The following is a 26,658-nucleotide window of genomic DNA, read 5'->3' as shown; positions in this document are numbered from 1 at the left end:
TTGTATATAAGATACTTGGCGATATACTTATACTAAGCGAAATTTTAAAAACACGCCTCATCCAGATAATTTCTATAAAAAATTGTATTAGTATAGTGCAAAAAAATTTCACTTTCAACGGGACGACCAATTGACTTCGAATGTATTCTTCTATAAAATATAATAACAAAATTAGATTATAATCCTAAAATTAACACGTAGTTGTATCTGTAAATTAAGACTTATAGATTAGAATTATAAAAAAAACATTGCAAGAATTATGGCACTTGACTATTTTTAGGTCTTTCCCTTCACTACAATGTAATGTATGTGTTTTCTGCTAGAATATTTTTTTTTAACATATGTCTCTTTCTCTATTTTTACAATGTCTTATGACCAATATTTTTTTAATGAATAATCATTTGTCAACCTCCTTTATATTATTTTTATAATTTATAATTACACTTCTAAATGTTAAAAACTACCATCGAAACTATTTGTAAATCCAAATCAATAGTAGGCATTGGCACAGGCAGAACTGTAGAATCCATTCTCCCATACCTAAATCCAAATCTTCAATATGTTTCATCAAGCCACCAAACCACAAGAAGCTTGCTCAATTATTCTATTCATTGTTATCCACTTGAATCAATAGACCATTTAGACTTGTACATAGACGGATGTGATTATTTTGACAAAAAAGGAAATATGATAAAGGGTAAAGGCGGGTCACTAACAACAGAGAAGTTGATGTGTACAATGGCCGACGAAGTACTAATAATAGTACAGAACTATAAATATAGAGAATGTTTTGAGGACTGTTATGTGCCTATAGAAATATTGCCAGGAAGTGTTAAATATATAGAAAAAATATTGAAGAAAAAAAATGTAAAATATGAGTTGAGACGTGGTGAGAATAAATTCGGGCCTGTTATAACCGATTTAGGGAATTTTATTGTTGACGTGGTGTTTGATGAAAAATTTTTAAATGAGTGTAGAGAAATATGTGGAGTGGTTGAGCATGGATATTTTGCGGTTGATGATTATAATATTAAAGTGAAGACTTTTGAGGAATGAAGTGTAAACATGACAAGAACTTTAAAAATGCAGAATGTAAAATTAAATATGTAAATAAAAATTTAAGTGAAAAGTAAATGGGGTTTCTTGTAAACTTATAGTATTTTAGCAATTATTATTGACTGGACTAATTAAATTATTGTAATAAGTTGCCAGATTTATTTGTAAAAAAGAATAATACGATTGAAATATTAAGATCACAAATTTGTTATAATAAAAAATTCATATTTTTCAGTTCAAGTATATTTAATTTTGAAAAAATGAGCTCCAATGGTCAAGTGGTATGACAACAGCTTCCCAAGCTGTTAGCCCGGGTTCGATTCCCGGTTGGTGCATTTTTATATTATTACGCGACAGCTTAACTCAGTAAAGAAAAAAAATTATTGTCTTCAGCGAGGAAATTAACTACTAGGCTTACGCCTCTCCGGCCGAAAATTGATATATAACATTAATAATAGCAATTTAATTTTAGATATTCATAACAAGAAACGGAAAATTCTGTCTATAAACATTATGTATAATAAAAAATGCAATATTCAAAGAAACAAACAAAGTTAAGCTAAAACAAATTTAGAAGTATTATGATGTCTAAAAAATGCATCATATTTACTTAATAGAAATAACGACACAATAGTAGAGGAAATTTTATATTTTCATGTTATATTTTTTCTGTTGTAGCGCATTAAAAAGCTAGCCAATCAACATTCGGCAAATGCGCTTTGATTGGTTACTAAAGCTATCTAATTGTTTCCAAAAAGGGTATGACCCCCAATAAAACATATGATATATATTATAGCATTCGGTGATTAGTAATCAATATAAAAAAATATTTTTTTAAAATTTATGAGAGGCCTTGATTCCCACAAGAATATAAATTATTCTTTTTTTATGCATTTGAGCTCTTTTAAAAAGTAATCGTTATACGAAAAATAAGCTTATTAAATTTGTAGGTTTACTAGTTTATGTTAAAAAATTGTTCAATTTGAACAATTAGGACATTTTTATAATAAAAGATATGCAATTGAAAGAGTTGTGGTTATTGTCAGTTCAATTTTAACCAATAATTTCATAAAGAACTAATTTAGTTCTTTAAAAACAGTTTTTTTGTTTTTTATTGCCCCTCGGAAGGAATAAATAATAAAATTTTCAATAATGTATATAAATTCAACTGTTTTTTAAACAATCGAATATTATAATATGCAATTAAATTTAAGTTTACAATTAATTTTTAATCCAATATATATATATATGTCGTAAATAATATAATTAATTATTGATCGGCTTCATTTATTTTTTAATTCACTTTAACTTAAAAAATTAACGGCTTTTTTAATTTTTTATAAGAATGCCCTCAATAATGTCAGAAATTGAAAAAGATATTGACAAACTCTTAGAAAATTTTAAACCAGAAGTTGTCAACTCTTTATACAATTTTATTGATGATTTAGATGACCCAAGAAGTGTTTGTGTTAAATTATTAAAACATCATAAAGGAAATATAGAAGTTAGCAAATTTCTGTACTATGTCATAGTAAATTACGATTTAGATTTTCCAGACTTCTATAAAATTACACTTGAAAACATAACAGTAGACACTTTACCTTCTAATACTGTTTTTTTAATTGAAATTATTGACAGTGACATTAGTATTACTTTAATACAAGAATTTATATCCCATATTGTAAATTTAATACTGGAAATTGATACAACTTCTCTTATTCATATTTTAGATATATTAGTTAATGTTTTCAAAAAAAACAAATCATTAAAAAAAGACTATTCACAATTTTATATTTTAGAACGAAGCATTTTACCAATTAGAGAAAAAATAAAAAAAATTTTAAACTGATTTTTTGTTTATTAAAAATTTTTGTATAACTTTTTCCATGGGTTTGTTACTATATTTTTCTACATAGCTCATAACTTCTTGTAAATTGGTACAGCTAATATTTTGACCAAATCTGTCCAATAAATTTCTAATGTAGGCTTTACTATACGGAATATATTTATATTCTTTAAACCATTTACTTTTTATTTTAGGGGAATATTTCTCTACGTCGCTAAACGTTATGGGATATGAAGAGTCTCTTAACACTTTATAAGTACAAAGAAGAAGTTTATCTTTCATACTATGTCTAAATGAAAAAGCTTTGGTGTTATATTCGTGTAATATATTCGGCTTAAATTCTGATATGTTAAAAGTATGGAGAAGTTTATTAAGTAAATAAATATGTTTCTGAGATTTTGTGTGATGATTTACAGGTGTGTAGGAATCGACTAAATTTAGAGTGGTGATTTGTATACCACAATTAATACAAAAACCGTCTTCAGTTTGAAGATGACTGCACATGGAGGGTAAAAAAAAATAATAGTAAATTATTGTCACCGCTCGGAGCGGACGCCGGGGAAGTTGCTTACTTTAGAAGGGCAAAAAATTAAAAAAAATCCGTTTGCAGTAGAGGCCAGGCAAATGCTTACTTGAGAAGAATAAAATATTTTTTAAAAACTTTGGTATTTATTTGTGATTTGCATATAAAATTTCTGCAATTTGAAGGGCATGGAGATAAAACTGAATAACAATGAAAGACAAGAAGGGGTTGTCTTCTTAAAGATTGGTATTGTTCCAACGAGGTTGGTAGAAAAAACAAAAAGAGACGCTACAAGAAAAAGCTATAAAGTTTATCCCTTTTGGGGATGTGATTAATGGTACCACAAAGCTCACGATGAGATTTAAAGTATGTCTATATAGATCATTACGATTCCTTAACCCAAAACGAGCAACGCTTCAAAATTTATTTACGTCTCAAATGGGCATCCGGGACAGGACAGATTGTTTTAATTATTACAAACAAAAGTCTACGACGCAACCCAAAAAGATATCGAGTGAGTTTTGAATAGCTGTGATATATGTCAATGAAAGAGAAATCTAGTAACTAGACCAGTTATTAGACCAATTGTAGCAAAGTATCAATGGGAAAGATATGTTGCAGACTTGATTGATCTCCGGCTATATCACGAACTCAATGAAGGATTCTAATGGTTATTGAATATAGGAGATTTTTTTACCAAATATTGTTGGACGGTACCACTGCTTAACAAAACAGGTATCAGTGTAGGGATTGCTTGGAAATGTTGTTTAGAACGTTTAATCCTTGTTATATACTTCATACCGATAACGGCGGAGAATTATAAATCAGGTACTCGTCGATTTATGTCAAAAATATGAAATAAGACACGTTAGGAAGAGAGATAGATGGACATGGATACAAGGACAGATAGAACGACGCAATCAAACAATAAAGTGGATGATTTTATCTACTCTCGGGACAAAAAATATTTTGGCTCTGTTGAATATTTATAAATTTCTATTTTTATGACCCCTAAGATATCTTAAATAAACATGGTGGAGAATATGAACAATAAAATAACAAAAAACAACATAACTCATGAGATAAAAAGAGCAGAGGCTCTTAGTAGATGGAGTAAAAAGACTGACGAAGACAAAATGGATGACTTTATCAGTAGGTTTGACGAAACCGTTTTAGACTGGCATCTAGAGAAATTTGGGAATAAAAGGAAAACAAGTTATAGCTATGAACATTGCAGAAGAGCAGCGATAGAGTATTTTTGTACGAAAATTTCTATAGTGGACCTGTGCTCCAAGAAACAAAAGGATAATGAGTCTGTTTCTGTATTATAAAAGAAACGATTAAATTGAGTGAAGATTTAAATGTTGAAGAAAAATATAGAAGGAAAATTTTAAAAAACGGCATTAAACCCCGATATAAACTCATAAAAATGTTTCTATCCACTAAATATGAGACGGATGAGGAATTCTACGGAACTATTAAAGAAATGAAGAAAGAAGCCGATTTGGCCTTTTCTTTCAAAAACTTAAGCTTAAAAGAAACTCCAAGAAAAACCTTAACCTGCTTCATATGTAAAAAGCCAGGACATGTTTCTACAAATTGCTATTTTCGGAATAGAAATAAAGACACTGGTGCAAGTAAGCAGGTACATGAGGTAGTAGCCAATACTGAAGAGGCATTAGAATAAAAGTCTGCATTTTACGAAAATAAAAATAATTACGTCTATGTTAAAAGTAATAAGGTGCCTGTTATTTTCGATTCTGGTTCTAGTTATAATTTCATTTCACATTGTGCAGTTAGAGAATTAAAATTACAGATATTAAGGAGGAAAAAGCCATTGAGCTTTTTTACGTGTTTAGATGAAAAGTTTCAAGTAAAAGAGATAGTAGAGTTAGAATTTAAATATATGGACAAGATATATAAAACGGAACTCTTTATTTTGCCTAGGGTCGCCAAATTTAAAATATTATTCGGAAAACAGGAGCTGATAAAAATTTTTGCAAAACCAAAAAACAGAATATGTCAAATTAAAACTAAACCAGGTGAAAAGGTCGTAGAAAGGACGTATGGACTGCCACAAAAATTGGAAGTGGGCATAGATGCTGAAATAGAAAAGTTATTAGAGAAAAAATATATTCGAAAATCCAGTTCTACGTGGTTAAACAATCTTAGACCAGTTATGAAGCCAGATGGATCGGTTCGGGTGACAACCAATTTGATTGCACTCAATAAGTTAGTAGATTTGGACAGATACTCGCTTCCGAGCATAGAAAGAATTTTACATAATTTAAAAGATCAAAAATATTTTTCTAAGTTGGATTTAAAAGATGGTTTTTTCAGATAGAATTAGCAGAAGATGACAGTCACAAAACAGCTTTTAGACATAAGCATCTTTTATATGAATGGAATGTAATGCCAATGGGTTTTAAAAATTCGCCGGCCATATTTCAACGGTTTATGGATGATGTTTTACAAGATGATATTGGGAAAAGGTGTTTCATTTATGTTGACGATATTTTAGTTTTTGGAACAACTGAAGAAATCCATGATAACAATTTTAGGATTATAAAGGAACGATTAAAAAAGAATGCTTTACAATTAAATGAAGATAAAACTATTTATAAAAAGAAATCAGTAGAATTTTTAGGACATACGATAGAATACAATAAAATTAAACCCAAAAGGGAAGTTGGCCAAGGTATTGATGAAATAAAACCGCCGCATGATATTAGATCATTGCAAGAATTTCTTGGCTTTATCAATTTTTACAGAAAATTTATTCCCGGGTGTTCAAGTATTGCAGGATGCTTGTATGATTTACTTAAAAAGGATAGAAAGTTCAGTTGGGGAGAACATGAAGATAAGGCTTTCAATAAGCTTAAAACCATCATAAAATCGAATATAGCATTATACCAACCTGACTATACAAAACCTTTTATACTAGAAACAGACGCGTGCAATTCGAGAGTTGGTGCAATTCTCTCACAAAAACAAGGCGAAACAAATTATCCTATTTCGTATTCTTCAAGAAGACTTTTACCGGCCGAGATGAACTACAGTATCAGTGAAAAGGAATGCTTAGCAGTGTTGTGGGGAATGAAGAATTTTAAATATTTCTTATACGGGAATGTATTTGAAGTAATAACGGACCATAAAGCTTTGGATGTGTTGAACAAAGGAGAAATAGGCTCTCAACGAATACAAAGATGGCTTGACAGACTTAGCCAATATAATTTCACAGTAAAATATAAAAGGGGTGTCGAGATGGCACATGTGGACTACATATCTCGTCTATACCAAAAGGAAGCGCAAGTCGTTAATGAAATTCAAGACTTAACTGATGACATAAAAAGAGAACTTATTAATGATAAACATGTGAAGTTAGTATATCGTGGTGCAAAAACAGTAACCGAAGAACTTAAAAAGGAATATACGTGGCCTAATATGGAAAAATTAGTGAAGGAAGAGTTGAAAAAATGTATAAGGTGTAAAATGTACAACCCAAAAAGGGGGAAGCCTTTTTGTTCGTCAAAGCGTTTTCTGCGGGAGAAAAAGTAGCTATAGACATTATAGGGCCCATAAATAAACAATATATAATAACAGGAATTGATTACTTTAGTCGAAAAGGGTTTGGGGAAGTTATTACCACGAGAGATAGTCAAAAGATTGTAGATTTTATAAAGGAAATTAACAAACAAATAACAATAAAAAAGTTGATAATGGATTCATCAAAAGAGAATCAAAGTAGTAAAGTAAAGAACTGGGCCATAGAGAATAAAGTGAAAGTACATTATACAACACCCTTTCATCATCAGTCGAATGGACGAGTAGAAAGGTTTAACAGAACCGTCCAGGAAGGAATTTACAAACAGGAGGATCATCTAAATCTAAAATCAAAACTATTGAAAATGTTAGAGGCTTACAATAATATCAACCACTCAAAACTAGGAATGTCTCCAAATGAAGCTTGTAAAAAGGAAAATGAAACAAAAATAAAAGAGAAACAGTACGAAGAAATTATAATGTTTAATAAGGCAAACGAGCATAAAGAGGTTGAAGAAAAGTTTAAGGAAAACGATCAAGTAATAATAAAGAATGAATTTGCAGTGGCAAAAGGACAGCCCAAGTTTAAAGATAGAGGACAGATTGTAGAACGGCTAGAAAACAATCCTTACATTGTACTATCAAAGGGAAAAGGACTTAAGAGACATGCATCTCAACTCAAAATACTTGTATACTAGCCTATAAAAGAGGAGGGATGTTGAATATTTATAAATTTCTATTTTTATGACCCCTAAGATATCTTAAATAAACAGGCTCAATGGACCAAGGTAAGAGAAGAAGTTACCTGGTCGTATAATAATTAAAGATACTCTACTACAAATCAAACATTATTCTCTCCAATAATTGATAGATCTATTAGGGACAATATGGACGTCTCCAGAATCACAGGGGTTCTAGATTCGATAAGTAAGAAAATCACGAACAAGAATGTGAGGACGAAAAATATGCCAAATAAAGTTTATCAGATGTTCTAGATTGCAATATTAATGAATAAACACAACAAAGGTATGCTCCGAATAACACAAACTTTTTTTAATTGAAAGATATCATGATGCAGCTAGAATTCATACACAAATTCCTGCAGATAGAATAGTACAAAGAAGTATGTAGAAAAATGATTTTTTAGAATTTCAAATAGGGGATAGAATCCTTATAAGACCTTATTTGGACAACAACGATAATACAAGAAGACATTCTCTGTATGAACGTTTAGATGCAGAAGTCTATCCTGTAAAAGATATATACAATTTAATTAATTAAAATTATGCAGAGAAGATAATAATGGGATTACTATAAACGAAATAAGTGCTAGAGATCTGAGGCTGCTTGGCAATGGATAAAGTACTAAAAGCTTTGTTTATTTTATTTTTCTGCTTCTTTCACTATTCCCTCCCATTATTATAAAAAAACAAAAATTTACCTTTCAAAAAATCGAGACAAAATTTTGGCAGCCATTAAAGACGAACATTTATTTGTTCTTATTTTCTGAATCTCTCCTCACTGAGGAGATTTTTTTTTGCATTTTTTACCCGTGGCATCCGCTCCAAACTGTACAATTATTACAAAATACCAAAATTATCAATATTTCGAAACATTTTGAGCAACATTTAAAATGTTATTATAAAATTTTCATAATTTAATTTTTTTTTGGTAAATTAGCATATGATTATTCGTTTTAAAAACGGAGCAAGGTAAATGTTTACATTGTCAATTGTTTCACAAGTATTTTGCACCTCCTCTTTTGGAAATGATTTTTAATGGCTTAGTAACCAATCAAATTGTCCAATTTTCTAAAGATGATTGATTAGTTTTTAGAGGTTACGACATAAATATCTTGGAAATATCTCTTCTTCTTAATCTTAATAGCTTTGTAAAAGGTTTTTTTAAAGGAACATTTATGGTTTTAGAAAAGACGGGTTGTACTTTTAGAGTAAATACCCAATGATAAAATGATTTAAAAAAGTATAAATAATATGAAATGATTGTAAATTCTTTTAGGCCAATTAAATGCACATTTTTGGAATTTTTAATGTTAAAACGTTGTTAGAAATTTTTCTGGGTGATTAAACATTTATAAACGATTTTAATGCTGTTTTTGAATCGATTCTACAAAAACAAAGATTGAAAAAAAAAGGGTTAGCACAAGTATACGCAATCAAAATTATCAATTTACATGATTAACTTTTTATTCTCAGTTTCTTGAAGTTTTATTTTTGAATGTTTAAAATTTCTAGCCTACGTTGTTTGATTTTATATTCCGTTGTGCCCTTTTTAAAAACTTTCTTTTAAAATGCCTATTTATTTATTGCAAGAAGAGGTAGGGGAAAGACTTTATATAGATCGAGAGATTTGTGTTGATCATATTTCAACCGGTTTTGTGGATTCTTACTCACTAAAATTTACTCTATGAGCTTTCTGTGCAGTAAGATTCGCCATATTGATATGACTTTTGCTCTAGGAGAATTTTTTTCAATCTTTATCTTAAATCGTCTAGATATATCTCACAACAGATAGCTTAATGGAAGTTGTTTGAATACCCCGAGGAAATACATCATTGCACTAGCCTAATTGTCCCTACAATCGTCGGCATCGCACACACGCTCCTCTCACCATCACATAAACAATGTGACATTTTATTTTACTGCGTTTACCACTAGTCTCCCACATGTCTCCCCACATATAAAATCCCAAGAAAAATTAGATCCTCCGTTGTGCCAGATCTTCGGAAAACGGTCAAGACTTTATTAAAGACGAAAAATGACTTTAAAAAATCTAGTATAAGAAGCCTTTGCACACAAATTTATCAGCCAACAAAAAAACCGAGAAGTCAGAAATTCAAACAAATACAAGAAATTGTTTTATCTAAGTTGCTGCAACACTCAGACCTCATAAGCCGGAGGGCTTGATAATTTAAAATTTTGTAGATGCTACAATGATGTTATATCAAAGACATTGCAGTTTATATGCAATAAAAGGCTGGTGATTATTGTTCTATTTCTTCAAAAAGCAAAAAACTTAGGATTTGGGGAATAACATGAAAAGTTCTTACAAAAAAAATCCAAAAGAAAATATTAATCAGCGCATCATTATGTATCTAATATTATAGTATAAACAGCTATAAACCTAATTTACTTTGACGATCTCACCAAAAGCCTTTGACAAAATATTGTGAATATCCACCTAGATTAATTAATGCTATTAAACAGGTTCCAACACATTGAGGCCGCAACCCAAATTGCATGTGTGTTAGATCAAAGGGCCATCGTCGTCTATGGAATGTTGAGAAGTTCATACAACTTTAAATTTTTGTTAGAATTATCAATAATGAATTTACAGACTATCTCCGACAATCTTTATAAAGTATTTTTCGTAAATAAATTAAAATCCACATTTGAAAGTAATTTTATAATAACTAGGAGAGCTTTGGATTGCCCATGAATTCTATACTAACTATTTCTTAAATAAAGTTAAATAAAAAAAAATTTATGATGAATGCTTTATTTGGCGCTACTAAATTATCTCGGCCAAGGGGTGAAAATAGGGGTAAAAAAAAATAGGTTAAATTGCGATGTTACCCCCCTCCCCCCCCACCCCTAAAAAAATAAAAAAAAAGGGGAAAAAATAAAAAAAGGGGAAAAAATAAAAAAAAGGGGAAAAAATAAAAAAAGGGGAAAAAATAAAAAAAAATACAAAACTAAAATTTATTCAACTAATTCAAAATCAAATTCAGGGGCCAAATCGTAATTTAAAAACCATATATTCTGAACTTCAAAAAAGCACAACATTCTTTCAAGTAGTGATTCTCTATAAATTAACCTAAAACGAGCTATATAAAGTTTTCGAATTAAATTCATTAAAGAACCATGGCTTGTTCCTTCTTTGCGCAATTCCCTTTTAATTACAGACCACATTCCCTCAATTGTTTGGGTGTGGGCGCCTGTTGTTGGATTTACAAAATTTTGGCTATGATTTACAGTTAAATGTAAATAGTTATATTCCGGACATAGTTCCGAAAACCCTTCATAACCCCGCCAACAATCAGTAATAATTGTAGATCCAGGTGCGATTTTTCGTTTTATTAATTCGACAAGAGTATTTCTTGATCGATTTTCAACAATTTCGAAAAAAAAGAATTGCTGTCTCCTCTTACAACTCCACAACGGCCCAAACTTGGTATTGAAGGATTCTACCGTTATGGTTTTTACTTTTAACAAGCAATGTCTCGTCTATTTCAACTACGCAGTTTAAACCTCCTATGGTTTTGTTTTTTATGTAGTCGAAATAGGATAAGAATACAGCGGTATTAAAACGCGTAAACCAGCGAGATACGGTACTACTATCTATATCCAATTCGATAGTAGCCGAAACATTGCTTACACCTTTAACCCATTCACACAGCAAAATTGAAAGATCTTCGATATCTAATCTAGAACTTTTAAAAATGCTTTCTTTGTAAATGTTACCTTCGTTTGAGCATTTTCTCCCATTTCGTCAGGAAAAACGATATTTGTCCAAATTATTTCTAATTTTGGTCATGGGAGTCATGCACTTATTGCACATTGGCACCTTTAATATATTTTTTTCAAGAAGAAATAAAAATAATTCCTCTTTTTTATATATTAGTTTTCTAAAATTTTAGTTCTCCCCTTTTTTTTATTTTTTCCCTTTTTTTATTTTTTCCCCTTTTTTTTATTTTTTTAGGGGTGGGGGGGGGGGGTAACATCGCAATTTAACCAAAAAATATATAATTCGTTCAAATTCCAAGGGGAACTTTTTCTTGGCCGAGATAATTGAATAAAGGTGAAAATGAAAAAAAGGGTTAAAATCCGCCCTAAACATGGAAAGACTTATTGACGAGCTAACAAGCTTAGACTTCTCCTACGAAATATTCCAAAACAACGAAAGAGCATTGGAATTTTTCACAAGACATAATATTTTTCAAAGTTTTCTTATTTGTGATAAGTGTGGTAGTGCTAATCGCTTGCAAACCAAGAGAAAAGCACTAGACGGGAAAGTTTTCCCATGTGTCAACACATCATGTAGGAGAAGGATATCCATAAGGAAATTCAAAGTTAGAAAAAATAAGAATTGATGCAAACAAAGTTTTAAAAGGAATACATTGCTGGATTTTTAACGCCAGCAGCTATCACGCAGTAAATTTATGTCAAATATCTGAGCCAACCTACATAAAACTAAAAAAACATAAATGATGAACTGATTAGGGAAAGAGAACAAGAGGAAAAACAGATTGGCGGTGATAGCTCGAAGTACAATTCGACGAAATTGCTATCTGTAATGGGTTAATAAGCGAGAACCCATCAAGTGTAGATGATGATATTCCTGGGATACAATGGATTTTAGGCGGCGTAGAGAAGGATAATTTCAGAAATTTTGTTTTAAAAATAATTCCAAACAGAAAAAAAGAAACAATATATGAGTTTTTTAAACAATATGTAGGGCGGGTTCTATATTAGTAACAGATGAATATCCTTCGTATCCATGGGCAGTGCGTTAATTTGGATCAGTTCACTACGTTGTTAATCACAGTGAAGGGTTTAGCACACAGGGACGAACAAACACCAATCAGATTGAAAACCTGTGGTCTCATTTGAAGCAGCAATATCGAGCACGAGGTGGTGTAAATAAAAAGAGAATCCAAATATTTTAAAATGAATTCGTATGGACAAAAAGAAATATAAATAATTATGACCCTAAACCCCTCCTTTTAGCCTGCTTTATGATAATTACTTTTTTCTACATCTTCCAATTAAAATTTTAATCAATATTTTAAATTTTAATTCAGTTTTTTTTCTATTTTTTTTAAAAATTTTCTATCTACCAACTTTCTATTTTTTTTACCCCTCTTTTGAAAAGTGGCCGAGATAATTTAGTAGCGCCCTTTATTTGATTATATATATATATTGTCAATGTGCTTATTTTTATTCCCATCCCTCTTTTGGAAGTGTTTTACGGGTTTGTATTTTTAGTCCAACTTTTGCATTTTTAGTCCAACTTTTGCAAATTATAAAAAACCGGAATTTAATTTATAACGAACCATCAATATAAATATGTGTAAAATATATACAATCTCATTAAATTATATAAATTCATGTTTCGCCTTGCCATTTCTAGCATCATACCATAAAATTGTAGAATCAATTACACGATAAGCATAAATCATTTTCTGGAATTTGTTCTAAATCTGTTTCTATTGTATTATTAAAATGCGTATAGCACAAAATCTCAATTTATCTTAGAAAAAAATTTCTAATATTATTCAGATGTGATAAATATGGAGGCAAAAAAACGCAAGAAATACCCAATTCTCTTAGTTATCCTAAAACATCTCTTGAATGATAAAAATTTGCAACCCGGTGTGACTGTTGCTCTAGCTTCACTAGGCATATAAAAAGGTTTTTATTTTCAAAAAGTGGACTATAAAAATGCAAAGTTGAGCTATAAAAATGTAAAAGTAGGACTATAGAAATGTAAAGTAGAGCTACAAAAAATGGAAAAGTTGAACTAAAAATGCAACCCCTGTAAATACCATCGAAAAATTCTTTTCGAAGCTCAAATCAAGATTTTCATCTTTTCATTTATAGAAAGTATGATTTAAACAAGTCTTAAGAATATTTTAAGTTTAAATTATAGCCGTCAGTATCCCGGGTTATATATATGATAGGCTGACTAGAAAAGGCAAAAGCAAGCAAAGACTTCCATTAAATTTTTTTTAGTTGATATAAAATTCTAATGTTATAGCAATATAGAAATTCAAACATGGTACAATAACGATTAAATCCTGTGTAACATAAAAAGACTAAAATGAATAGATCGAGGATTTCAAAATACTAAAAAGAAGGTCAAGAAAACCAATTAAAACCTTTTATAATACAGTAAATATATGAAATTTTGTAGAAAAATTTACAATAAAGAACCCCCTGGGAAATCTCTGAAACACTGTATTATTTTGTAACGGTTCTCTTAAACAATGTTTACTATTATTTACAAAACAACCCAAACATTTAGTTCGGAAATTACAAAACTACGGAAAGGGCGGGGGGAGGGGGGTAAAAATATAAGGAGCTTTACAAAATAGAGTAAATTATTTATTATGATAATTTAAATCTCATATAAGGGATCCTGTTGATTTTAAAAAGTACTGTCACAACACCAATCAGTAATAAACAAGATCCAAACATAGTGAAAATTGTAATAAAATCTGCCCATTTGCCAAAAGTATTGTAAATAATAGTATTTTCTGCACCTTCTTCATATGAGTACCTGATAATTTTTTCAACGAATGTTTTACTCAGAAATTTAGAAATTGCTGGCGCATTCTTAAATTTTTCCAATAATCCAAAACATCTCATCCTTAAAAAAAGTCTAAAATTAAATATTGGGAAGATTGATGACAGGTAAGCAATGGGATCATCATAGTATAGCTCATTCTCTACACTGTTAAATTGTGATATATTCATTAACACCATATATATGTACCAAAATACCCTATTATATTCAATAATAATAGACATACAAGTGTATAAAAAAATATTAATGATAGTAGAGACAGTAAAAACTAAAAAGACTAGTGGGTGGAACAAAAAATTTCTATAAAATAAAAGAAAACAACAGAACTTAGGAAAAAAGAACATAAAATTTCTTATTAAAGAATAGTAGAGCATTGCCATAAAATACGTACCATATGTGTATTTGCCGTTCAAATATTCGGGAGCAAAATACTCGTTGTACTTCCATACATTTGTGTGCGAATAAAACACCCAAATAACATGAGATAAACTATATAAATGATTAACTATACCAAAACTTAAACTGAATATTTGATCATAAGAACATTTTTTCAATTCTTCATTTAGTTCTAAATAATTATATGAAAGGGATATAAAGAAATGCAGAATTGGCTCCAATAAAATAAATAAGATTGAAATAAAAGCTATTAAAACTGTAACAAAATATGATTTGTTTTTGTTATAGGTAGTATCAAAGGAATGTTTCATCACCTTCCAACTATCATATAATTTAGGTTTAAAAGTAAGAGTCTTGTAGTTATTGCATATTGTAGGGGTATTTTCATTTCTACATGATTGCTTATTTTTTTCAATAATTTTCTTAACATTCGATTTATATTTTTTAGCTTCGGGAAGAAGAGAATGATCAGATATAATAACAAACAATAATTCAGGCAACGATAAGTCTGATTCTGTAGAGATCCCATTTTCAACCAAAAAAGATTCTAATTGTTTATATGGCCCAATATAAAATACTCCTAATTTAACTAATACAATTAAATCATCAAAGTAGCTGAAAAGACCGGCACCAGGTTGATGAATTGTAGATATAACCATACAATTATAATCCTGTGCATATTTTTTTAAGGTGTAAATAATTTCTAATGCTGTATTTGAATCTAACCCAGTTGTAGGCTCGTCTAAAATCAAAATTTCTGGATCATTAATCATAGAGATAGCGATCAAAGCTCTTTTACGTTCACCTCCTGAAAGTGATCCAACGAGACTATTTTTTTTGTGCAATATCGCGCATCCGTCAAGTATCTTGTCGGCTTTACGTTCGTCAAACTCTCGATATTTTGCTTCACCAAGTGACATATAATATTTCATATGATCATAAATCGATAAGTCAGGATAAAATATATCATCCTGAGGAACATACGAAAACTTCATTTTCCATTCTTCTGGATCTCTTTCTTCACCATTGTATAAAATTCTACCAAATGTCTTTGATTTTCCACTAATATCTCCAACAAGCATTCTAAGAAAATGAGTTTTACCGCATCCACTAGAGCCAAGGACCGCTGTAAGTTTCCCAGATTCAACTTTCCCAGATAAAGATTTCAAAATCTCAGCGTATGGACCATGTATATTTGGATCTACATTTGGTACGTCGTAATAAAGATTTTCAAATTGAAGTGTTTTGGCTTCTCTTTCCATTTTGGGGCTGATTATGATTTTTTTATTTATATAAAAAAAAGGAGTTATAGTTAAATTATAATTTTTTTTTTACTTTAAAAAATTACGGTAAATAAGCAAACTTAAGCTACTTTTTTTTTTTTTGACATGTCAAATTTTTATTTTTATAAAATTCAACGCCAAAACTGTTGACAGGCGTTGAAAAAATTGACATTCAAAGATTTGTACACCCTTTAAATTAAAATTTTAATTTTACCAATAAAAAGCAAAAAAAAACTTAGGCCAATTTCCACTTTAGTCCCCCATGAATATATATACCAATTTTAAAAATATCCTATTTTTTGGAAAACTAAAACGTAAAAAAAGGAGGAAAAAATCAATAATTTATAAAGTACAAAAAATAGTTTTTATAAGTTCTTATTTGACTATATTATATGTATTACATAAGAATAAAACAAATTATACAATTACTTTTTCTAAATTGTGTTAAAATATATATCTAAATACATAAAAAGGCGCTTCTCCGTTTTGCTACCCCTTTTTTTTGGGGGGGGGGCAGCAAAAATAAAAAAAATAGCTAAAATTAAATTTGATAAAATCAATCAAAGCTTCCATTTCCTCGTTCTTCCTTACATTATTAATAATTTTTTTTCTAGAAGTAAATTTTTTGAGCCATAACCCAGTATACACACGCTTTACTCCGTGCTGTTAAGTCATTTCTGATTTCATACCAGAGCAAAATATTAAATGTTATTAGTATGTTTAGTAATACAAAAAACACAAACTAATTTTTTTCATTTTATCAACTTCCCGTTTTAGAAAATAGACCTTTCAACCGGTCTATTTAAAAAAAAAAACATTTATTTCTTTTTTGCCCTGACCTCCACTGTATCATGAAACACAAGAACGATCAATGCCCTTGGAACCTACGACCAAGAAATGGCGACGAAGCCAGGGACCAGGCTCCAATAAGAGATGCCAAACGTGCCAATAGAACTTTTAATAGCAAAGTAATTAATAATTTAGAAGATTATTTATTCAGAGGTAGTCTCTCTGATTACGTCAGTATGAAATATTTTTTCATTAGAAATCTTATTGAATAATTTGCAATAATGTGTTCAAGTTTTAGATTTGTTTCGTCGCCGGGAAAACTAGGATAATCATTAGAAATAAGAACTGATAATGGTAAGTGGCGAGCCTCTATCTCATATTATCCTTGCTAGAGTATTTATCTTGCGATCTTGAACTTGTACTACAAAAAAACTTTGTCAGTTTACAGCTTGTATCAACCCTAAAATCCATACAGTATCTTTTGCTTCGTCATCAGTTATAGACGAACTCTAATAGTTTATCTTCTACATAATACAGTTTCATCAACCTGGATTTGAACTCCCGATCCACCGATTTTGCAATCGGTTTCCAATCTCTTTCTAATATATTCCCTCATTCAAGCTTTATTTTTAAATTAGTGTCATTTGACACCTCCGTTAAACATATAATTAATCTTATTGCTGTTACAAAGGACCAAGAATACACTAAAAAGATAAATTTCAAATAATAACTTGATGACAGTTAAAAAGCTGTTCTTTGCCCTGCATTCTCGCCAGGAACACCTATAAACTAATCTTTACTTTCCTTTTCCAATAATAATTCAAGCTTTCCTGCAACATGATCACAAGAACCACATCGTCTAGTCAGATTAAAGATTCCAATTTCTATCATGTAGTTTTTACACGAGGCAAGCTTTGAAAACGAATAATGTCTAAAATTCTAATTTTTTTTGTCATTTCGGAGACTTTTTTTTTAAAAAAATAAAAATTTTATATTTTTGCCTTTTTTCCGTTTTGCTATCCCCAAAAAATAGGGCAGCAAAAGGGAGAAGCACCCATAAAAATATTCTTTTTCTTATGTCACATAATTATTACAATGCTGATAGAAGTTTTAAACATTTTATGTTGTTAAAAAAGATTTTAGGTTTGGTTATTATTATTTTTTACTATGAAAAAAAAATTAGTATTTTTTTAAATATAGGTTTTTTATAGACGAATAAAGAAGTAAAATTTCATTATATGTTCTTTGAAACATTCACATGTGTAGACGTCGGATAGTCCGGACGATTCAGATTGTCTTATTGACATCTGAAACAAGAAAATTCCGAAACAATGTTTTAGAATTTATAAAAAAACATCTTCGAAATTCGGAGATGGGCCAATAATAAAAAGAATACTTTTAAACCTCATATTTCGGCCAACGTCAACATATATACTTACATTTTAGACACTTATATTTTGTATAATCAGTTTAATTTGATAATTTGTCTTCATTTAAACCACATTTTGTACATTTCTGTCTTAGTTGTTTAACTAAAATAATTTTTTTTAATTTATTTATTGTGGCGCGCGAGCGTTGACCCCCCCAAAAAAAAAAAACGTAAAAAAAATAAGAAATAAAAAGAACACAAAAAAATTTAAATTTGAATTTTAATTAAAGTTTTTTAAGCCCCGATATAGGGAAAATTTGAGTTCCTTCTTCAGTTTCACATTTCACTCTGTTGTTGAAGAGAATTTTTATAATCTTAACTTCTTTAAAAAAAGAAGATAATTTTAGTTTTTTTGTTTTGATATTATTATCAAAGTCTTTAGCTACAATGACTTTGTCACCAATTTCAAAAGTATATTTTGAGATATGAACCAATGAATGACGATCCACTCTTGCAAGGTAATTTTTATCAACTGAACCAGTTTCAGTTTGCTCTTTAAAAACACTATTCGACAAATCTCTTTTATTTACTGTCTAAGAATTCATTTCAATTTCTTTTAAGCTATCATCTATAGACTCGTTCTCATCTTGCATATAAACAGAATTTAATCCTGGTATTTTTAAGAATAAATTAAACGGGACCTGCTTTGTCGCACTATGTTTGGCCAAATTGTAGTTGTAGACTACTTTATTTAGATGTTTCAGCCATACCTTTTCTTCTTCAGTTTTAGAATTGTCAACGGCAAACAAACTTTCTTCAAATACATGTTTTTGTATTGTTCGCGTTAAAGTTTGGTCAAACCTTTCTATTTGCCCGTTTGATTGTGGAAAACGGGGCCTACTATGTTTTTGAATAATAAAAAGGTCGGAACAAAGGTTATTTATATGAGAATTGCAAAATTCCTTTCATTTTCGCTTTAAGGGACCTTGGGCGGACCAGTCATATTGTAAAATAAAAATTTAAGGTTTTTTGTAACCCCATCACCTGTTTTACTTTTCAATGGAAAGGCCCAGGCAAACTTAGAATACACATCTATTATTGTTAAAATCCAACAATAACCATCGTTAAACCTTTTATAGCGTGTCATATCGATTAAATCGATCATAATTCGTTCCATCGGTTTAGAGGCCGTAATATGTACTTGGCGCTCTTTATTTTTTAACGGTTGTGATTGTACACATGTGATGCATTCGGAAACGATTTTTCTTATAATGTCCCTAGGAATTTTAAAAAAAACCTTATTGCATGATGCTTCGAATCGGTTAACGCCCCCGTGATGAAGCTGGTGGAAAGCTCTACATTCCACTTCCAAGGCCTCAAGCTGTTCACTATGAAAAACCTTGAGGTGGTTCCCATTAGCCCGGTCCCTTAAATATAGCGCCCCATCTATAAGAAGGTAATTACCAGCTTTTTGTTTCAACCGTTTTTTTTGTTGCTTTTCTAAAACAACTTCATTGTCCCTGCCTAGTAAAACTAATTTTAAATTACTGTATTCACTAGCATTTCTGGGAGGAAGAATCATTTTTAAGGTGATAAAAAAAAATCCTTTTATTTATCAACTAGCGTATGCTTTCCCGTTTTGAAAACGGGATTTAATTGTTTTGTTTATGGTATGTACCTCCTTTAATTTTTTTTTAAGTTGCCATATTTGGTTTGAAAAGAAAGGGGAAATGCAATTTTAGACAACATTAAAATCATTTCCAATGCAAAACTTGAATATAGATTCAAATCAAATTATTCTATAAAATCCAATTTGATAACTTTATAATGTTTATACGTTCAAAATTTGACACTTACATTCAACTTTTCTTTGGTTAATATTTTTGTGAATTTTTTCTAGAAGGGTTAAATAAATTCTAAAAAACGATTCTGACAATATTTTGGGACTGAGTTTTACAAAACAAAAAATTATAATCAAAATGTATTAACATACAGTACACGCACATATGACAGTCAAAATCCTTCATTGAGTTTATATTTGATATTAAGATGACACAATAAGCTATAATAAGAAGTTTAGATTTTACAAAACCACAAAAAAGAGGGGCAAAAAATTAAATAAAATTCTTTTATATATATGACTAGCGTATGCTTTCCCGTTTTGAAAACGGGATTTGAATGTTTTGTTTTATAATATGTACCTCCTTTATCTTTTTTCAATTTCCACTTTAGGAAGATGGAATTTGAAAAGGAGATGTTATGTTTTAAAACCACTTTTTATGAACATTTGAACAGTAAAATGAAGTTGAAAACACTTATGAATCTTGATAAGATATGTTTAAAACTCTTAAAGCTCAGCTTTTGACCTTTATCTTTAAAATCATCATTGGTTAAATGTTTTGTAAATTTTTTTCGTAGAAGGGTTAAATAAATTCTAAAAAACGATTCTGACGATATTTTGGAACTGAGTTTTACAAAAATAATAATCAAAATTAAAAAGTATTAACTAATAACATACACACTTAGAATAGTCAAATTAAAGCAATAAATTTATATTTGATATTTAAATAACATAGAAAGCCTAAAATAAGAAGTTTAGATTTTACAAAACTACAAAAAAAAGGGGTAAAAAATTAAATAAAATTCTTTTATATATATGATGATGATTGTTATTATGTAAGTTTTTTCTTATTTTTTTTTTTTTTTTTTTTTTTTAATCTAGTATGCCGTGGTCGAGTGGTATGCTGTTTGTTTCTTTCACATGGTCCGCTGGTTCGAATCCAAACAAGTGCGTTTATTTATTTAAAAAAGATTAAACTTAGACAGAGCTTTCTGAAAGGAGGGGTCAACGCCTGCACGGGGTTGCATTTACTAGGGGTCAATGCTTGCACGGGATACAAATCCTAAGGGTCAACTCCTGCACGGGGTTGCATTTACTAGGGGTCAATGCTTGCACAATCTGGAAATCCTAGGGGGTCAACGCTCGCGCGCCACATTTATTACTTAGCATTTTTTATATTTTTTAAAAATTTGATCCCTGTCAGTTCTTACACTTTTAGTTCGTATTTTAGCACTATTTTTTTAAACAAAATAAAAAAAAATTAGAAAATCTGTCCTATAAAGAGGGGACTTTTGCTATATTTAAAATAGCTCTCTAAGATATTGTTATTATTAATGACTTTATTGATGGTGTTCTTGATCGTCTAATGTTCCGTGCCCTTCAAAGATAAACTTCTTTATGTATTTTATTTTTAATATAAGAATACTGTTCAGCAATTTTAGTAAAAGTTCAGGCCAATGTCGGCTTATGGAGAAAATTTTCGGAATAAGGTTTTTTTTGCCCCTTTTTTCAAAAATAGAGGAGAAAAAATGTCGAGGAAGGAACAAAAATAACAAATAAAATAAATAATTAAATAAGGCAACAAACACAGAAGTAGAAGAATTTCATTAGAGCATGCACCTGAATAAAAAAAAGCTTTGCACTCTGAACTGATTTGTTTCTATTTGGTATAGTAATTTTTTTAAGATCGCCAATTACCTTCTATGGTATTGGTATGAACACCAGTTATTGGTTCTCGGAAATTTAACGAATGATTTACTGTTAGATGTTGGTCAAATATTAAGCCCAAATTATGATAGGCTCTCCACATATCGCTATAAATAATACTTTTCTTATCTACGTGTTATAATAAAAGATTGGTGAGCGTTATTGGTCTCTTTTCTCAATGTATATAAATATAATTCTGCGTTTTATGGTACATTCAACCATACCAAAACACCAGAAACCTTTAACAATTTTGCCTCTATTATTCTTGCCAATCTTCGTTTCGTCGTTTCTACTACTATTTTTCACCTCCAATAATCCCGATACTATTTAAATATTTTTGATAAATATCAGATTCTTTTAACTTTGTTAATATAGTTGAAACAAATTCGGCAGAAAACCCCAAAAATTGACAAATGAACTTTCGAGGATATCCTAGATTCCACTTATTAAGTTGCTTGTAATATTGTAATATGGTTAAGTCTAGATTCTTGATAGAAAGTACCTTTCCATATTGAAGTTGTATTTTTACATGTACTCCATTTACACTTCATAATAAAATTTTGTTTGTCCTTTATTATCATCTGAGAATCTCATAATTCATAAATCAGAATTTTATGTTTTGTTATTAATTCATTATATATTATTTGAATTCTTCTCTTGTTTAATTATCTCCTCAATCTTTCAAAAAAGAGGCAAAAAACAAAAAAACCCTATATCGAAGATTTTCTGCTAAAGCCGACATTAGCCTGAACGGCTTTTCCATTTATAAACATGTTTTTATAATCTTATTTTGTTTGTTAATTTATTTAAGATTCGAAATATTAGACAGACGATATTATTGACACCTATTGTTGTGATGTAGTCCTTTACATCACAACCCCATTTATATATAATGTATCAAGTAAATTAATTTGTTACATTTATAAAGTCTAATAGATAATATAAAATATTTTTATATTAGTGTCTTTATAATATTTAATAAATAACCCCCTGATGCTTGTTAACTCCTTCAGCATTTTATTTATTTTATATTTCCATTTACATCATAAGAACGTTAAATGTTTTTGCAATTTTTTTGAGAGAGGTTAATATAAATTCCAAAAAACGATTTATCGATATTCTGAAATTAAGTTTGAAATTAGCAATTTAGCTTTTCTCGCTATTACGCGTGTTCTAATAATTACCCTCGAATTTTTTCATTAAATTTTTTTATTTTTCTACAAAAAAATCATAAATAGATTAGAGACTACAAAATTAAGAAAAAGAAGGAAAATTTTTCAATAAAACCTAGATATTAATGTAAATAATTTATTTTGTTAATTTAAATCTCATGTTAGGAATCTTATCGACTATGTAAAGTATTGTTGCACCACCAATCAATAATAAACAAGATCCAAATATACTAATTCCAGTAATAAAATCCGCCGACTTGCCAAATTTGTTGTAAAATATTGTATTTTCTAATCCTTCATCATACGAACAATGGATAATTTCTTTAACGCATGTTTTATTCAAAAATTCAAGAATCGCAGTCTTATCTGCAAATTTTTCTGCTAGTCCAAAACATCTCATCTTTAAAAAGAGTCTTAAATTTAATATTGGGATGATTGATAATACATACATTAGTATGTCATCATGGTTTAGCTTAAACACCGCTGTATCGCATGTAACTAGTGGTGATTGTATTATAAAAAAATATATTAAGCTAAAAACAATATTATATTCGGAGATAATAGACATGCAAGTAAACAAAAAAATATTTAAAATAGTAGAAATAATAAAAACTAAAAACACTATTGGATGAAATAAAAAATTTCTAAAAAATAAGAGATATAAACAGAACTTAACAGAGAAGAATATAAAATTTCTAATTAGACAGTAATAGAATGTCGCCATAAAATATGTACCATACGTGTATCTACCATTTAAATATTCAATTACAAAACATCGATTGTGGGACCAAACTCCAGTGTAAGCATAAAATGACCAAATAGAATGAGTTATACTATATAAATGACTAACTACAGCAAAACTAAAACTCAATATTTGACCATAAGAACACAGTTTCAATTCATCATAAAATTTTAAATGATTAAATGGATAAGATTCGACGAAATGAAAAATTGGTTCAAATAAAATTGCTATAATTGATATGAATACCATTAAAACTATTTTAACCGATAATTTGTTTACATTATACGTAGCATTAAAGGAGTATTTTATCACCTTCCAGCTATCAGCGAATTTGTGTTTAAAATCAAGAGTCTTGTAATTATTACATATTCTATTATTATTATATTTTTTACATTTATCCTCGTTTTTTTCAATAATTTTCTTAACATTCGATTTATATTTTTTGGCTTCGGGAAACTTGGAATTATCAACCAAAATAACAAACAATAATTCTGGCAAAGATAAGTCAGATTCCATAGAGATCCCATTTCCGATCAAAAAAGATTCTAATTGCTTATATGGTCCAATATAAAATACTCCCAATTTCACTAATGCAATTAAGTCATCAAAGTAGCTAAAAAGACCAGGACCAGGTTGATGTATTGCAGATATAACCATACAATTATAATCCTGTGCATACTTTTTAAGTGTCTGGATGATTTCTGATGCTGTATTTGAATCTATCCCAGTCGTAGGTTCATCTAAAATTAAAATTTCTGGATCATTAATCATGGATATTGCGATCAAAGCTCTTTTACGTTCACCTCCAGAAAGTGCCCCAAAGAAATTATTTTTTTGATGCAATATAGAGCATCTTTCAAGTATCTTGTCGATTTTATGTTCGTAAAATTCACTGCTTTTGTCTTCAAAAAGTGACATATAATATTTCATATGATTATTAATCGACAAGTCAGGATAAAATATATCATCCTGAGGAACATACGAAAACTTCATTTTCCATTCTTCTGGTTCTCTTTCTTTGCCATTGTATAATATCTTACCAAATGTTTTAGATTTTTCACTGATATCACCAACAAGCATTCTAAGAAAATGAGTTTTACCACAACCACTAGAACCAATTACAGCTGTAAGTTTCCCAGATTCAATTTTCCCAGATAAACATCTTAAAATTCTAGTGTAAGATACATGTCCATTAGGACCGAATTTTGGTACATCAAGATAAAGATTTTCAAATTCCAGTGTTTTAATTTGTCTTTCCATTTAGGGTCCACTTAAGATTTTTCTATTTATATCAAAAAGGAGTATCAATGGCAATGTATAATTTTTTTAAATGTTTGAAACTTTTGTAAATTAGCAAATATATATTTTTGTTTTTTAAACATGTCAAATATTTCTCTTTCTTATTTTTCAACTGTCATTTCGTTGACAGCAGTTACAAAATTTGACATTTTAAAAGTTGAATCCTTTTTACGAAAATTATTTATGTCCACAATTAACCTTGTAAATTATAAACATTGGCACTATAGTTGTGTAAACAACTAATTATATTATATTTTTGAATAACTAGCAACATTAAATTCCTCGTTCCTTGTGTAGGATTATTTTAAAATCAAATTACAGTAGTAGCTATCACGAGCTAAGTAAATGATTATTGAAATAATAGAATTTTGAGAAAAGCATTTACAGTATACATTTTCTGCAAGATTTCATAAGATTTTAAGCAAATTACATTTGTCTTAATAATATGTATGATGCGAGCTGCCCCCATCCGGCTGTTCGGCTTATTTAAATAGTTTATATTTTTAGAATTTTAATTGTCTCTTGAATTTAATATGCCCAGTAGAAGGCTAAAATTATTCTTTTTATCTTTATTAATGTCATTGATCTAAGTATTAGAAGAAAAGACTTTCTCTAAAAACTATATGTTTAGACAAATATTTTAAGCAGACACTATATAACTCGTAATTTGTTTGTTGACGGCGAAGTATTACTTATCTAGATGACTCGGCCTCATATTAACATAATGCGGGAAATAAGTCAAAGAGGCTTATTCTACCGTGAAAGGCAAGATAAGAATATCGAGGAAATTACATATAAACTAATTCGCACTTTGGCCTCCTCAACAAAAATAAATTAGATTTTTTATAATCGTGATCTTAAAATCTAAAGTACCAGAGCAGGAAAGAGCAAACAAAATTTAAATGTCTATAAAACGGGTACATTGAGACCTAATTTGTCTAATAATATAGGAAACATATATATAATTTATTTGGGTATAATATTCGGCTTATTAATTACTTTTAACAAGATACGCTTACAGTCTCATCTGGCAGTTCTAGGACTTCCTTCTGAGATTCACTCATTGGGCTCTCGAAGACCCCTTCCTGATCTGTATCAAGCCCATGTCTGGCTGACATAGTTAGGCTTTCTAAAGTCATTTTAAGGACTCTTGACTGTATATATGCTTCCGTTCTGGGTTCTAATCTGAGCACTTTGATATGCGTACGGTGAAAATTAGTTACTATTCGATCCCACGTCATCACATAAGGAATATTTTCGGCTTGTATTTGTAGAGAGAAGCCACATGATTTGCGAGCAAGTCGTATTTATGTTTCTTTTCTGTTTCTACTGCATGGATGTTGTTAAAACTTGTGATTCCAACTTCTACAACGATCACTTCTTTCCTCAACTTGTCTACAATTAGTATATCAGGATTGTTATACTTTATTTGAATACTTGAATGTATCCTACTGTCGACTCGTATCTCAACATACTCATTGGCTACACATTCCTGGATTGAATGATTTCTAATTCTTTTGGAATGGGATAGACCATACGTCTTACATAACTGCAGGTGGATGCATCGCAGTGCCTCATTGTGCCGTCTCATGTAATCATGTGAAAGCATACGATCACATTGGGTGGCCATATGATCTACTGTCTTTTCATATTCATGGCAGTGTGGGCATTTTTTCTGTTTCTAAGAAAATATTTCGGTCCTATAATATAGGAAACATAATAAATATTTCAAAAAAAGTTTATGTTCGAAAAGTAGAATCTAAA

The 26,658-nt window shown here is 29.7% G+C and overlaps 5 protein-coding genes and 1 non-coding gene across 6 annotated transcripts; 3 read left to right on the top strand and 3 right to left on the bottom strand.

Annotated features, from left to right (window-relative positions):
* Nucleotides 1–450: 450 nt before the first annotated feature.
* On the top strand, nucleotides 451–1,056 carry VNE69_10087 (D-ribose-5-phosphate ketol-isomerase; the record flags this gene model as incomplete). Its single annotated transcript, XM_065474809.1, has 1 exon — nucleotides 451–1,056. One exon carries the CDS (start codon nucleotides 451–453, stop codon nucleotides 1,054–1,056), a length of 606 nt encoding a protein of 201 aa, XP_065330881.1.
* A 264-nt stretch (nucleotides 1,057–1,320) lies between these two features.
* VNE69_10904 lies at nucleotides 1,321–1,391 on the top strand. Its single transcript has one exon. It is a non-coding gene; the product is annotated as a tRNA-Gly (tRNA).
* Nucleotides 1,392–2,413: 1,022 nt separating this feature from the next.
* Nucleotides 2,414–2,888, top strand: VNE69_10086 (uncharacterized protein; the record flags this gene model as incomplete). The annotated part of the gene is made up of 2 exons (XM_065474808.1): nucleotides 2,414–2,794; nucleotides 2,856–2,888. 2 exons carry the CDS (start codon nucleotides 2,414–2,416, stop codon nucleotides 2,886–2,888), a joined length of 414 nt encoding a protein of 137 aa, XP_065330880.1.
* Nucleotides 2,889–2,896: 8 nt separating this feature from the next.
* VNE69_10085 (uncharacterized protein) lies at nucleotides 2,897–3,406 on the bottom strand (the record flags this gene model as incomplete). Its single annotated transcript, XM_065474807.1, has 1 exon — nucleotides 2,897–3,406. One exon carries the CDS (start codon nucleotides 3,404–3,406, stop codon nucleotides 2,897–2,899), a length of 510 nt encoding a protein of 169 aa, XP_065330879.1.
* A 10,692-nt stretch (nucleotides 3,407–14,098) lies between these two features.
* Nucleotides 14,099–15,955, bottom strand: VNE69_10084 (ABC transporter; the record flags this gene model as incomplete). Its single annotated transcript, XM_065474806.1, has 1 exon — nucleotides 14,099–15,955. One exon carries the CDS (start codon nucleotides 15,953–15,955, stop codon nucleotides 14,099–14,101), a length of 1,857 nt encoding a protein of 618 aa, XP_065330878.1.
* A 7,034-nt stretch (nucleotides 15,956–22,989) lies between these two features.
* On the bottom strand, nucleotides 22,990–24,855 carry VNE69_10083 (ABC transporter; the record flags this gene model as incomplete). The annotated part of the gene is made up of 1 exon (XM_065474805.1): nucleotides 22,990–24,855. The coding sequence occupies one exon, from the start codon at nucleotides 24,853–24,855 to the stop codon at nucleotides 22,990–22,992; it is 1,866 nt and encodes a 621-aa protein (XP_065330877.1).
* Between the last annotated feature and the right edge of the window lie 1,803 nt (nucleotides 24,856–26,658).

The sequence above is a fragment of the Vairimorpha necatrix genome, chromosome 10 (genome assembly GCF_036630325.1).
Source record: "Vairimorpha necatrix chromosome 10, complete sequence".
Taxonomy (NCBI): domain Eukaryota; kingdom Fungi; phylum Microsporidia; family Nosematidae; genus Vairimorpha; species Vairimorpha necatrix.
Note: the sequence above shows the minus strand (reverse complement) of the source record. Positions and strands in the feature narration are given on the sequence as shown.